A 15,574-nucleotide genomic window follows, 5' to 3' on the forward strand; every position below is an offset into this window, starting at 1 on the left:
TCAAATTAATTGAAAAGCTCAAACACAATGAAGTCCAACAAATCGGCAATGCTGTCATCAGCAAATGTAAAGGCCCTATTCATTATAAAAGCAAACATGAAGCTTCAGAGATCATTTCTCTGAGGTTCCTCCTGATGATTATTGTTGCCCCACCTACACCTGCTGCAGGCAGTTTGAAGTTGCCCTGGACTGAAGAAAGTTCATGAGGTCTTTGTTCAAGTTCATGAAAAAATTAAGTTTGACTTGAAACTTTCCATTAACTACTATTGTCCTTAGTCTGCCTGTTTGAAGCATTTGTAAGGATGCAAGTTGTATATTTGTGGAGAAACAGGTAATCTTTTAAAATGTTGCAGTTTTTCATTATACAAACTCTAATATTACTGCATTACTCCTTCCTTTTGGTCATGCTTGTAAACAATGAATTTATATTTAACTCTGCATGTTAATAGCACAACTTGAAAGTTATTGAAAACAAATGCTGAACATTAGAAACAAGCAAATTATCACACATACACTGAACAATCAACATTATAACCATCTTTAATTTTAGAACTGTGTGAATGTAAAATGTTTAACATAAGTGATCATTATAATCATGCATTAAAAGTCAAATACTCAGAATATAAAATCCCTTTATAATACAAAAATAAATAATGGCATTTATTCATCCATAATCCATGATACTGATGTTCAGCTTCCACCTGTCATGCTGGGCTCAAACAAAGTACATAAAAAATAATAGAACAAAATGTAACATAGCAGTGTGAGGAAACACAAGTAATGAAAAAAAAAAAAAAAAAAAAATCAACACACAAAAAAAAACAAAGTGAAAATTTAGACCTGAAACTAACCAGCAACTGGAGCTCAGCAGGAGGCCATCAACTCTGTACACAAGATCACATTTTGATGTTTCAGAGTTTCATCTTGTACATCTCGGTTCATCCAACTCTTCCTGCTTTACTATTCATGCTGGAGGTTTGTAACTCAAACATCACTGAAACATGGACCCCCAATCTTCAACATGGGAACTGTGGGTGTCATAAGAAAAATGTCATAAGGTTCACTTATACGTTTTGATGGCAGTGAGTAGAGACAAGATTATAGAAAAAAACCTAGAAGCTGACCTCAGAGTGAAGATTCATTTCGTCACAGAAATTACATTAACAACAAGGAAATTGGAACAAGGAAAATTCGTGGAGAAAAAAAAAGTGCATTTGTTTTACATGTAACACAGATTGATAAACTTATCCTGGGATCAGATCCTGGCTCTTCTCGGAGCCTCTGCGCGTACCCTCCAAGCACAGAAAAAACATCAAAACTGAAAAACATCCAGCAAATATGGATTTTTTTAATGATGAAAATGACAACATTTTACATACTATTATTTAGAAGATTAAATTTTGGCAATCTGGAAAACAATGAACAGTCTAACAGTACATGGCTTGTGTCCTTAAGAGTCGACTTTGCCGTAAGTCCCCTCGGGCGGTCGGTAGCACTTGGGAAAGGCCATCAGCTGCAACATGTTGAAGGCATATTTCCTGCATCTAATGTTCTTTTGAACGTTCTCAATCCGACATCCTTCTCTGATGATCAAATGGAGGGCGTGAAAGGAAAAGCGTGAAGGAGGGACAGAAAGGAGAACAAGAATGGAAACATGAGTCAAAATTATGTTTATGATATAAATGACAAATGCTTGCATGAACATGTTATTTTGGTATGTAACATAATGGGTGCTTTGAATACTAAAATGTGTCATGATTAAAAATGATTCACTGACATGCAGTATTTGCAGTTACAGTGATTGCTTTTTTGTTTGTGTCTCATCTCCTCTTTTAGGGTGATTTGTTTCATTGATAGAGAGCAAAGCAACATTTTTACCCAGCTAATTGGTACAAAGTGTATTTTTTTCTGTTTTTCAAAGGTGAAAGCAGGAGGATTACACGCATACTCTTAAGTATCCAACTATTTTATGACCCTGTTTTATCTAACCTGTTGTCAATAGGGCTGCAGTAGATCGCTGCGGACATTGGGCGGAAGCAGCACACCGCAGCTCACCACAGGGGCAACAAGACATGCAGCCTTGCACACAGACACCTGATTCCTCTGGACAATTAATGCTCTCAAATTTATCTCAAAAACATTTGTTGGGACTATATTAGTCAGAACAACATACACAGAAAACTCCACAAAGAGAGGCGCCAAAGCATGGGACTGAGCTGGGGATGTTTCCTCTGTGGGGGGAGAGTGCATTGAAAGAAAAGTTGCATGTTTGCATGTGTGCACCTTTAGAAGAGTAGTGATCCACCTGGTGCCGCTTTAACATCATGGTAGGATTTGCAGAATCCTACAAATGCAGCCTACCTGAGACTCATCCAGAAGCTCGAGAAAACATCTGTCAACACTGAATTCAGAGTAAAACCTAAGATCCCATCAGATCGATGATTAGTGTCTTAAAAGTACATACTCGTGCCATATTTCACAATGACAGACGTTTTCCATAGATTAGGAGGACTTCTGTCTGAAGAACGTCACACCATGAGCCCAAGTAAGTGGGCTGATGTTACAAATAATTTTTCAAAGAAAGCATACTTTATTAGACTCGACTTCAACCGGCTGCAATCAGAAATCCAACCAATCTAATACATCGAGACACATTAATTACATTTTTTTTATATCTTTGTTGCTTGCAGCATTTACTACTTCTTGCCCTTATTTGTCTGCAGTATTACCAGCCAGATTCTTCTTCTAGATCTGCCGCCATTGCCAGACTCTGTTCCTGCTAACCCTGGTGTCACTTCTATTTCCAGCCTGCATTCACACAGGCTGCTGCTCACCCAGATCCAGTCTACATTTATTTGTTGTTTTCTTTGTACCTAGCCTTCCTTCCACCTTGCAGATGAGTTTTCTAAGATGGGCCAACCATATATAAGCTATACGTCTTCTTCAAACACACCGGATTCAACTATGAATCATCACAATGGTGAAGTGCGAATGATACAGTTTTGCAGATATCTGCTCAGATCTGTGTGGCATAAATTGGATGGTTTGAAAGGGCTGCAGCTGTAACAGCTGTGGAAGCAAAGACCTGTGGTATGGGAGGAATTCTGTAAGGCCATGAAGAGGGATTTTTGATTAGCCACAAGGAGGTTTTGGGGCACCATCCGACGAATCTTTCTTGAGCTGTGCTCAGCGAGGGAGGACATGCTTTGGCCTGCAACTAGGATTTCCTCTGGAGGGGGAAGAAACACTTTAACGATATCCTGAACCTGAGGGACATGCCTCCCTTATAGGAGGCAGTGTTTGAAGCTTCTGAGGTGTCCTCGTCCATTTGCCTGGTGGACGTCATGAATGCAGTCAACAAAGGCCTTTTGTGGCAAGGCCCAATGAGCAGATGAGTTATGTCCAGGGTTGTTTAAGGTCCGAGGTATTGTGGGGGTTTCTTGGTTCACACGCCTCTACAGTATTCCGTGGACCTCAAGTACAGTACCTTCAGCCTGGCAGACCGGGGTGTTGTTTTCCACTGTCAAAAAGGGGGGATATCGGTGTATCACATTTCTCAACCTTCCTAGGAGAGTCTGCTGGTGTCTGCTGGGGTATACATTTTTATTATATTGTATTTTTATCTGCTTTTTTAGTTTCTGCTATGTGTGCTTCTTTCTCTATACTATCCTGTTGTACCACTGAAAATTTCTCCACATGTGAGATAAATAAAGGGATATCTTATCTTATCTTATATCTTACTGGAAAGGAGACTCACACTGCTAATCGAATCTCAGATACAGAAGAAACAGTGCAGATTCTATCCTGGCCGTAGAACCTCAGAGCACCTCTTCACCCTCTCTCAGATTATCACTGATCTATCACAAATTAAAAGTAGGTCACTGATACAGGTTATAGGTTGGATGCATATAAAGTGGAACAGAGAGCAAAATAGACAAATGTCATTGTAGAGGATTCAAATGGATCATTTTTAAATGTATTGTCTGTGTATTTGAATGAAGTGGATGACTTTTAACTTGTCAAAATTAAATGAGGAGAAAACAGAAGTTCTTAAAATTGATAAACACATCTGACTCTGCAATCAAAAAATACAATTGGAAACCTGTGTGTCAGTTTAGACTCCAATTCAATTTTTAAAATCATACACACACACCATGTCACCAAAACAGTTTTTCTTCACCGAAGAAACTGTTCACAAGTTAGACTTTTTTTTTTAATGTGGAATTATTTACCACTTTGTCTGTTACCAGTTTAAAAGAAAAAAACCCATCTTAAAACCTTTTTATTTGGACAAGCATTATCTTTAACTGATTGTGGCAGAGAGGTGCATAATCACCTGATGGGATCAGGTGTGCTGCCTCACCTCTCTGCCCATAAAGGAGGAGCCACCAGACACACGGAGTGACAGGCAGGCGTGGACAGACAGACAAACAGAAGAGCCTGAAAGAGGCAGTAGGGTCTGTGGATTGTCTGATAAAAGAACTATGGTTTGGGAAAGCTCCGACTCTGCGTCTCCCTGGGGGAACCCGACGGTGGCATGCTCTTCTGCCACACTGATATTTTCTACTTTATTTTCCCCCTTGTGTTACCTTATGTTTTATATATTATGAACTTGATTTGAAATTGTAATCTTTTATTGTGATATTATTAAAATGTAATGTTTTTTCTCTTATTGTTAAATGGTGAAGCACTTCGAGCTGCATTTTATGTATGAAAATGTGCTGTATAAATACATGTGTTGTTGCTGCTGTTATTGCTGTTGCTCTCATTATTATTAATCTGTGTGAACTTTGTTTGTGTTAGCAGGTTTGCTCCAGTTAGGTGACTAAAACAAAACAAAACAAACCCCCCCCCCCAAAAAAAACCAATCCTGTGTTTAAGCGTTGGTTACACCAAAACCTTTCCTCTGTATGAGGAGTAACATCCCACAGGTTCACATCAATAATAAACGGCTCACTCAGATATCCCTCATGCCGAAAACTCAAACGACCACCGCTCATAAAAGAATAACCCGCAAACACAGAAAGAAGGAATATAAGTAGAGATGGCACTGTCAGCAGTTTATTGATATTTTGCAAGCAGAAAAACAAGACTTAAAATGAGCCACACCACCAGTAGGTGGGAGCTAACAAGCAGCAGGGCAATGGGATAAAAGTGTCGTGATGCTGGTTTGTTGTCTGTCACGGTGCCAGCCTCAGGGTCCTCCCACTGCCCAATGTCTCCCTGGCTCAGCCGACTGCAGGGGTTGCCCACCGGAGCGAAAGAGAGCGGACAGAGACAGATCAAAAAGCTGCAGTGTTAGTAGAGAACAGACGCAGCCTAAGTGGACTGTCACCTGAGGAACCCTTCCAGGCTCATACGAGAAGGCCCACTTAGGCACAGAGCCATTAGAACAGATTGAATGCCTCAAGACGGAGCCACAGACAAGCAGGCAGTGATGGATGGGGCAGAAGTGTGAAAGACATGCTTGTAGAAAAACCTCACTGTGAGACACATGATGAAATGAGTGGACAGGGGAGGGAAGCATGCGAAAGCTAAAGATCATTGTTTGACAGAGAGAAAGAACTGTATTTACAGCAGTAGTTAAACAGGTTATGGTAGAACCTGAGACTTGTTTTGAAGTTGTTTGCAGTGCGGATATTCTCCTCATCACATTTACACCTATTGTCAAAATCAATTCAGGGCGAGCACTGTGAATTATTACTTTCATTTTACTTTCTATTTATTTATTTCTATTTACTTTCTATTACTTTTTTTTTTCATCAAAGAGTGACAGCATGTCCTCCAGATAATAAGCACCTTTGGATGAGAGCTCAAACTTGTTTGCCTCACTGTGTGAGATCAGAGGTCTACAAATGAACCTGAGAAGCTTTATGGGCCCTTTATTATACAAAGGCAATGAAGCAAAGACAATATGGAGATGACAGAGTTCTTCATGCCACTCTGCTATTGTTGGTTTGCAAGCAATAATTTCCATATTACAGTTTTATGGCTAAACCATGAGAATACAGTCAACCTGTGCAGCCTCTCCAATCCCCAACAGGAAAGCCTCCAAATGTGTTAAGGACAAATTCTGTCACACAACTCCTTTCTTTTCCAGAGAGCACCATCTCTTCAACGACACGCTGCAGCTGCTGTACAAGATGAAAACCTACAACTTCCCATTTGATAGAGTGGATAACCATAGATCCTTTAGCATCATATCATAAATATTTCATTTTGCAAATAACCCACTATGGCAGTGGAGCATCAAAACAACTTCATGAAAGCCCAAATTAATGTTTTCAAAAAATGTGATTGTTTTTTTCTGCAGCTATCTTAACTCCCAGGAGGAGCACTTCCCAAACTTTGAAAATCAATGCAATACTTTTAATCGTGAGTATAGTAATTTGGATGTAAAGCTCATAGTTGGATTGCAGTACTCACGATAAAACACAGGAACCAGGTTCTGTATTAATCCTCACAATGAGCTGTGTGGTACAAACCTTTCAAAATTCTGCTTATGACACATTAATTCAGAACAGGATTTATTTTTCTTAAACTCATTTTCTACTTATGTGAAGAGTTTAGAGGCTCACTGCTACTTATCATAATCTCAACCGAGAAAAATTAAATTAAGTGTCAAATTGTGTGTTAATCAAATCTGCAATCAGAAGCACCGTCTGAGACAAGAAGCATAGAGGGGCTGATGTGTAATTCAGTAGAAATGAAGATTAATTGATTCTATTACTTAGTTTAACTAACAACAATTATTTGTAGTATATGTTCAGTGATTAACCAGCAGACAGCCAATGCAGCTGGAATTCACAATGTATTTGTTTCTTTGGATCATGTAACGTGAGCTTCCTTCAGCTGACCTGCAACAGGTCAAGACTACAGGCATTTCTGCTGCAGACCTCATCAGAGTTCTCACAAAGAGAAAAAAAAAAGTTTAGACCTTATCAGATGAAGACAGATGAAAATGTTTACCCTGATGGCAAACACAAACATCGCAGGCAGTGAGTGATCCCTGCAGCTCTGATGCAACGTACCAACATGCACGGCCACCTTCTGATGTGTGAACTGTGGTGCTGATGGTGGAGGGGGCTTGTGGTGATGGTTACACTGGCACAACTATTGCTGGGAGGAGATGTGTTTGATGTCTGCCACTGATGATGGGTGCAAGTTATTACAGTAAACAGACTTATCAGGCTTAGTTTAGTTCTGAACCAAAATTGTAACACACTATCTTGAGGGTTTTCACAAAATCTGGTTGCAACTGACTTTTTAATAATCCTAAAAATCTAACAACAACAAAAAATCGACTCAGAAATTAAATCTTAATAATCACCTGATTATTTTAACCCCCAAAAATTAAAAATTACTTCTGCTGTTAAAACCTATGAAGCGCAGCATGATCAGGACCGGCTGGATCAATAACTTGCACCCGTGATAGTTTCATAATGAATTCAGTATAGATTTTTATTGTTATCTTACCTCCGCATACAGTCCAGAGCACGGACGAAGAAGTCCTTGCTGAGATGGTGTTCATCACGTAGGAGAGCACACTGCTCTAAAGTGACAGACATGGATGTTCGGTCTTTGGCACTTTTACAGCTGGTAAACCTGATGCCATTTAACCTTCGGCAGATCTGAGAGAAGGTAGAGAAAAACAAAACATGCACCAATAGACTTCAAAATGTTGACTGCCAGTAAAGCATGTTAGAGCCTTCAAATTAAGATGAGTATTGTTTTTAGAAGTTCAAAGTTTTACTTTTTCCCAATATGTGAGTTATTGTAATTCATCTTTACTACACCTGTAACAAATTCACTTAAAAAAAAAGAAAAAAAAGATGTGTTTTTAATTAATAATTAACTGCTTCACACTTCACTTATTTCTTTTTTTCTACCATGATTTATACGAGGAGCTCACGCTAAGGGAAATAAATTACCCAGACCCAGAGATTTCTCCTACGGCTGCGGCCTCCAAAAAACCTTGTGCACCCCCTGGATGGGGCCCAACCACACTTTAATAAATAAATGCTCCAACACTTGTTTCCTCTAATCAATTTCTGGAAACCCAGAGTGTTTTTTTGTGAATCGTGCAACTCTTTAAACAAAGTAAAAAAAAAATAAAAATCTCCTACAGACAATATGCGGGCTTGTTTTTAAAATGTAGAATCTTTTTATTCAATCAAGTGTAACAAAATACAGAAGATGAGTCCTCTTGAGCAATCAGTCTGTCCACCACTGCACCTTATGGCAACATCAGCACAGAGCAGCTGGCGCAGCTGTGGACTCTGTCCTTTTGTAACAGTATTGCAGTGACTTTCCATTGAATTACCGGGACACACACAACTTACTAACAGACACTGAATCACATATTAAAGGTCAGCGACTGTACAGTGTTATCTTCCGAGGTCAATCCATCATGTTCTGACAGCTTCGCTGCATTCAGTTCAGTGCTCTTGTTAAAGCTTGTGAAATACTAATACATCTACAACACAGCAGTGAGAAGTGAGATCCTACGGACGGTTGTGACGCAAATGAGAACTTGGTACGGCTGAATGAAAATGATGTCCCTTGACGAGAAGAGAAAAACCGACTCACCGTTCCAGCAATCCACAGTATCTCCACATTCTTCCTCTTCTTTGTGACTACATTCTGGCCCAGGGTTTCAAGTAATTCCTTAATGTCAGTCTGTGTCTGAAAGCATGGTAGACCTGTTCGTAGATAAACATGGAAACACACCACCAATGAGTATTTTCTTATTTGTGTTTTTGTTTTGGCACAGATGAAGACAGGTGGTGGATAATGATCGGGGCGTTTGAAGTATGAGATAGCATGATAAATATTTAGTCAGTTTCCTTATACGAAATATGTGCAAAATACAAACATTGACAACTGTTTGTCAAAGCGCTTTCAAATAAAACAGCATTGGGGAGACTTTGTAGATCATTTCTTTTTCTTTTTTTCCCCCTGATTATAATAATGAAACGTCATGCCTTAAACAAACACATAAATGATTAAACGTAAAAAAACAGACAAACAGAGCACTTACATTCTAGTGGCACCTTGTCACTTAACGATTTGTAATAAGCTTCTAATGTCTCGAAGTTCTTCTGGTTTATTCTTTCTTGTAGGGAAATATCTCCAAACCTGTGAGATTCACAGAGAAAAAAACAAACTGTGAGGAATCACTTTTTTTAACAACAATTTTCAGTGTTTTATCTAATGTAATGGTAATACAAACCAGTAAATACAACATTTAGAGAAAACAATAATAACTTATATCACCAATGAAATATTAAGATTTTTATTTTAGCATTAGTCAGTTTTACATTTTCAATTGCAAAATCTGGAGAGAGAGAATTGCTTATGCCTACAATATTTAAAGATATTGACACCTTGGTTGACAAGTCCATACTCAAAGCACTTGTGATTCAAGAATACCGGCGTGAAAGTTGTTCACAGTGAACAACTGACCAGAGAGTCCTCAGTACCTCTCTGCTATAGTTTGTTGTTCATTGATCCCCACGTTAAACAGCACCGGGAAAACTCGTAGAGGCTTGCCCTCTTTGATCTCCTCTGGCAAGGTCTGGAAAACCACTTGTGGTAACGGCACTTCTACCGTAAAGTGACCCCTGAATGCAACGAGAGAAGAAAGAATTAGATGTTAAAAGGGAGACAAGCAGTTAAAAAGAAATCCAACGCGCTTCACAGTGCCGTACGAATATGGTCGTTTGGGAAGTTGAACAATTTGACACCAAAGACAAGCCTGAGCAAGCTGTGAACACAGAAATGTGTGTGTGTGTGTGTGTGTGTGTGTGTGTGTGTGTGTGTGTGTGTGTGTGTGTGTGTGTGTGTGTGTGTGTGTGTGTGTGTGTGTGTGTGTGTGCGTGTGATACAAGGTGACGGTAAATGTGACTAAGTGTGCATCAGACTGATATAGAGGTGCAAAGGTGAGAGCGTAACATTTGATCAGACTTGGCTTGATACACACAATCATAAGCTCATATATAAGTTGAGTGACCTTGTTATATGGAATGAATGCCTCATGAGTGAACTTTTGCTTTGTTTCAAAACAGGAGCCGTTCTTTCAGATTCAGGCGACCTAACCACTCTGCCGGAGCATGAAAGCAGATGATCCACAAAATAGCTTGTTTCGATATGAAAAGTGGAGTAAAGGTCAGAGAGATTTAAAAGTCAAACTTTCTTATTCATTACCGGCTGTTCAATACAGCTATGCTGCTTGGTCAGCAGTCAGATGGCATTTTTCCATTTTGCAGGTCACTTGATTTTTTTTTTTTGGACCAAACCAGCAGGTGCACTCCAGCACCAAGCTCTGCTGTCATCTTAAAGCCTCCCGTGTTGATGATGGAAAATGCATGCTAAAGCACATCTGTATATAAGAAGTAGCCTAATATTGACTGTCATAACAATTGTGGTAACAAGGCAACATGCCGATGTTATTGATGTGGTCTGGAGTTAGATTCTACGGTTTCAAGGGGCTGAAAATAGCACAAAAACAAAAGACATCCTCTTATGGGTCAAGGTTAGTCACTCCTTTCCATTATTGTAGATACTAATCTCAAACACTTTTTATTCACTACACAAATACTACCATCCATTGTTTCCCACTTATCAGTTTCCGGATCACATTGCACCGATTAAGAACCTTTCCTGCGGGTGGTGAGCCCACGGGAAGGTGGCGCCCAGCATGGGACACGAACCCTCTACCTTGAGAGTCTCAGGCTCTACAAACTGAGCTGGCCAGGGGCTCAAATACTACCATGTTTTTAATAATAATAGATTATTCTTAGACTTACTTAAGCAACTTAGATTATTCTTATTTGTCTTCTTCTTATTACTTATGAAGCACTGTGGCCAACCTTGGTTGTTTTTAAATGTGCTATACAAATAAAGTTGGATTGGGTCTACTTGCCAGCTCTAACCAAACTGGGCTGTCACCTCGAACCCATTGCATTGTGCTGCCTCAGTTCACCCCCATCTATTCAGTTTTATCACACTTTCTTTTGAAAAATTAAAAGGAAAGAAATTTACTTAGAAAAAAGACCCTGATGATCCCCAGACGTTGTATTTTTTTCCCCAGGCTCTCTAGCCCCCACCACTGACAGGGGCTCATCCGACTGCTTTAGTCAGACATTAAAACACATCTTACGATGAATACTCTTATGATTTCCTTTGGAAACATCCGTTTTGTCGCCACAAGAACAAGTCCTTATATTGTGAGAAAACAAATGCAGGTGTCCACAGCAGAAAAACCTGCATGGATGCACGTACGCCTTCTTCCTGGTGACATTGCTATGGAAATAACAAAAGCGGTTCCCATGGAACGGCAGACATGATGATGAAGCTTCAGCGCACATTCTTGAATTAGACCGAGCAGAGGGACTGTTAGGGAGCTCTGACCACATCACATGGACACTTTCAACTGTTAAAACCCCGTCACTGTGGTGACAGGAGGTGGCTCTATTTATTAGAATGTATCAAGCAACATCACAGAAAAAACTAAACAAAACAAAAAAAAACCTTAAAGGCATTGGAATGCACTTAGAACTACTTAAAAGTTCGACACGCCAGAAAGCCCCATGGACATTCAAGCTTATTATGGGATGTTTTAGCACAATGAGAAAGAACACTGACAGCACTGGGCTGAATTCAAAATGTACATTGCACAAAATCAACCAGCTGAGTATGTGAGAGTGAAGGCGATGCGGGTGTCGTCAGCGTCTCACCGTCGGCCACACACTAAAGGCTGGAGGTCACTGAGGTCGTCGCTCTTGGCCTCTGTGATTTTGAACACGACTCTCTGCAGGTCCGAGATGCCAATCTCCATGTCCTCCAGCATACCGATCTCCTCGCCTTTCACAGGTACACAAAACCAGATGAGCAAGGATAGAAATGTTTCTCGGCACCTTCACCACACTCGAAACAAAAAATGAAAGAAAGAAAAAGAAATAAAAGAAAATCTTCTTGACCTATTTGAATCTGGTTGTAGATCCTCCAAATCAGACAGTGTTTGACAAAATTGACTATTTCTCAAAATTTTAAAAAGCACTAAAAATATCGAGGATGGGTGTGAAAAAGAAGAAAACCTGACAATAACAGAAGAATGGAAAAATATCTGCATATCCCAGTGGAAAAATACCACATCTCAGACATGGAGGAATTTTGTTTGAAAAAAATGAAACGATATCAGAAAAAAAATTAAAAATCCTATCACCCCACACATGAAGGCAAAATATAATAATGGAAACACCCAATGCTGAAGAATTTGTGGCTGTCAAGCAGAAAACCATCACTAAATCTTTTGGAAATGCCTCAGCATAGAAAATCACTGGAAGGAAATGCAGAAAACAAGACAAACAATTTTCCCTGCACAAAACCCTTCAGACCTCAAAGCCGCGTAATTGGAATTTATTTCTCCAGAACTCTAAGGTATGGGCAAACATTCTAAAAACAAAGATCTGTAGAATCAAATGAGAAACCTTTTCTGTTAATCGTAGAATAAACCTTTTCATGCAACACTGTGAATTTTTGTTTGCTGTATTGATTTTGTTCAAGTGATGCAGTGAAGAAACATCCACAGAGCACATAGTGATTCACTAGTGTGAAATTAATTGTAAAACTACTACAAAAACCTCCCTTTCTAATAAAGTTTATTTCTGATCCCTTGTTGAAGGACATAGTCAATGATATGTCAAAGTATTGTTAATTTAGTTTTGCTCCTTTTTTAAAATTTGTCTTTGTTTTATAACTCAACCACAGGAAAAGAAGCAAAATAAAATCAAAAAAATATGGTTGGCGCAGAATGTGTTTTTTTGTATTCTTAATTCACGGAGAGAAGCTGCAAAATACTTTTTTTAAAATTAAAACTTCTTGACTGCTTGTATTTTTGGAATAAGATATCAAATGTGAATATGTTTCAGAAACCAAATCACCCTTTGTACTGACTGCCAGCTTCAATCCTTTTTTAAACTCCCTAATAAATCCTTATTTTGGTTATGATGATAGAGACAACCAGAAGACGTCTGTTCATTTCATTCAAAGGCCTCCCTTTAATTATTTTTAAGTCTTGAATTTATCAGATAGAGATCCATCCACTGAAAACTGCTCACCTGTCGTCACCTGGAGCTGGATGTATAAAACATGACGTTATAAAATTGTCGTTGATAAAATATGTTATTATTAAAAAACAAAATTGACGTGAATCCTCTACCAGACACATGCTGCGACTTGTCACTTAGTATTTCATCGAGCTGTGTTCTCCCTACACAGGAACGAATACATCCTTTAATATCGGGGGAAAGATGTAACGAGAGACATCCAGAGAAGATTTGAAAGTTCTTAGTTCTGGTTTCCAGGTTTACTCACTGTAGGTGCTGAGCAGGCTTTCAAACTGGGCAACGAGGCCAACGAGGTGGAGCTGCCTCAGAAAGCCTTTGTCCTGCATTCCAGCGTACAACCTCATGACGAAGCCACAGGCCAAGGCTGCCAGCTGTTCAAATGCGCACACACACGTATCAACAATTAAACCCCACCTCATGTACGTTGGTCTTGCTTGCTAACAAAGAAGCAACTGTTTGATGAAAAGAATACAGGAGCTGAATATGCAGGATATGACATAACATGATTTTGGTAAGGCGGGGGGGTAGTAATCTGAAGAGGTCAAACTGTTGCTGCACTTGCATCACAACCACCCAATGATAATTTATAAGCATGACGCTATTATTATTCCCTTGGTTCAACATGTAAAATGTGAAAAAGAAGAGATGTGCTTCAATGGTTTATAAGGAAATTATACACAAACATTTAAAAAAGTAAAATTTTCACTCTTTTGCTTTTGTAACTGTATCAAGTCTATAAAGACAAACAATTTTACAAACTATATATGTTCTATAAGAACTGCTAAAATGACCAAAACCACACATTTCATACATTATGGCTTCAAAGTCTGGAAATGCCATAAGATTAACACAGGATAACCTGAAAATAGGTCTGAAAAAGTGGGGCGGTCGTATTTTCCGGGTCTAAAATATAGCTTCTGGCGTTATGCTGAGTTCTACTCAATGACCATATCAGAAACAAGAGGAACACACTCTTGTCTCCCATCTGAGCCACTCAAATGTCAGGAGTGCCCAGCGAATGGCGATTTGGTGATTGTATTGGAGGGATAACAAAAGAGCTGGGGGATGTTGTTAACAAGCCGTTCAAAGGCTTTAACATCCAAATTCTCAAATGCTTTAGCAGCGAGGATGACATGCGCCTGTGTTAATGTTGTAGAAAATGATATTAATGTCTAAATGAAAAGCAGATTCGGTCTACAAAATGTTTTCCACATATAAGCTGCATAAAAACTTGGAGGGTGTCAGTCATTTTATAATAAGGCTCTTCGCACATTCACTTTAATACATGATTGCTCAGCTGGTCCGTGGCCAGACGAGTGTTATTCCTTCATTATTTCATTTACATGAAGCAAAAAAAAAGTCAATTCATTTCGTAAAGACCCTCAAATCAAAGCTGAAAGTCTACGCTTCAAGCACATCTTGATCGTCCAATTAAAATTTTATTGGTGGTGCGTAGAATCGAAATGCTCAGACTTTGTTAATGTTCAGGTATTTTTGAGCCCGACTGCACTGCACATGGGAGGTAGATTCATCATTCAAGATCAACAAGCCTGAAACTAGGGCGAATGATCAGACAAACAAGTGAATGACTGAACTGAGCAACCACCTACTGCCTGACTGAAGACGATGTCCTGCCTCTGCTGCAGCAGAAAGCCCTGTGGGATGCTGCATGCTGCCTCCTGCAGGAGCACGAAGGTCATGGCTCGCTTTGCCTTCTCCTTCACCTCCATCACACACTCCTTTAACCTGGTCACCAGAGGACACAGCTGCTCCCTCCAGTCACCTGTGGTTAAAGGTAGAAGAAAACACCTCTTACTTACAAGTTCTTCATGTGCGAGGGGAAAGTAGACGGAACAAAGCACAAACATGTGAACAGATTTCATAGATCTTCATTTAGATGTATTTCTGCCTCCAACATGCAAGGAAACATACTACGACACATGGAACAGATGATTCCTGGTAATCTCAAGCATAATCACACGATGAAAAATAACCACTGCGATGCATGTAGGTGTGTGCAGCTGCTTTATAGCCGCCCGTCTCATTTCCCTGTGATTTAATGATGGTAAACACAAAGGATGGCTTTGTGTAATGGGACTGCACTTTGGCACAGCGGATCTCAAATCAGATGGTGCAGATTTTTTAACATATGTGTCTTGCTGCCTTGAGACGGCTGCAGGGATTTCATGAAGGACAAGCTTTTCCTGCCATCCAAAGCAGCTGCAGACAACCCGTTAAACATTCATTTTTGATGATGACAAATACACAGGTTGGCAGGTATGTGGTACACAGGTTGCATTGTTCAATAATTTCTGCACTTTTTCTGCAAATGATTAGGTTTCTCTCCTTGACAAAGGCCCCGTGGTGACAGCCTGATGAATTTTCTACTTGAAGCAGACGTTGCTCTTGGACGTCGTTTGTAAGCATAATTTCAAAGAGCTTCT

General features: G+C 39.5%; 1 protein-coding gene across 5 annotated transcripts in view; it reads right to left on the reverse strand.

Moving 5' to 3' along the window:
* Positions 1–523: 523 nt before the first annotated feature.
* inpp4b (inositol polyphosphate-4-phosphatase type II B) overlaps positions 524–15,574 on the reverse strand; it is a 122,937-nt gene continuing 107,886 nt past the window's right edge. For 3 of the 5 annotated variants that reach the window (XM_080463240.1, XM_080463244.1, XM_080463243.1), the window contains 8 exons: positions 14,741–14,913; positions 13,378–13,501; positions 11,739–11,865; positions 9,483–9,623; positions 9,041–9,138; positions 8,590–8,702; positions 7,477–7,631; positions 524–1,583 (listed from right to left, as the gene is read on the reverse strand). In XM_080463240.1, coding sequence (XP_080319366.1) covers positions 1,451–1,583; positions 7,477–7,631; positions 8,590–8,702; positions 9,041–9,138; positions 9,483–9,623; positions 11,739–11,865; positions 13,378–13,501; positions 14,741–14,913 — 1,064 coding nt within the window. In that variant the 3' untranslated portion in view covers positions 524–1,450. Of the gene's footprint in view, positions 1,584–5,039; positions 5,237–7,476; positions 7,632–8,589; positions 8,703–9,040; positions 9,139–9,482; positions 9,624–11,738; positions 11,866–13,377; positions 13,502–14,740; positions 14,914–15,574 lie in introns of those variants that run through there. The other 2 variants (XM_080463241.1, XM_080463242.1) reach the window with 1 other exon arrangement.

Source organism: Lipophrys pholis (assembly GCF_963383615.2).
Source record: "Lipophrys pholis genome assembly, chromosome: 5".
Classification (NCBI taxonomy): domain Eukaryota; kingdom Metazoa; phylum Chordata; class Actinopteri; order Blenniiformes; family Blenniidae; genus Lipophrys; species Lipophrys pholis.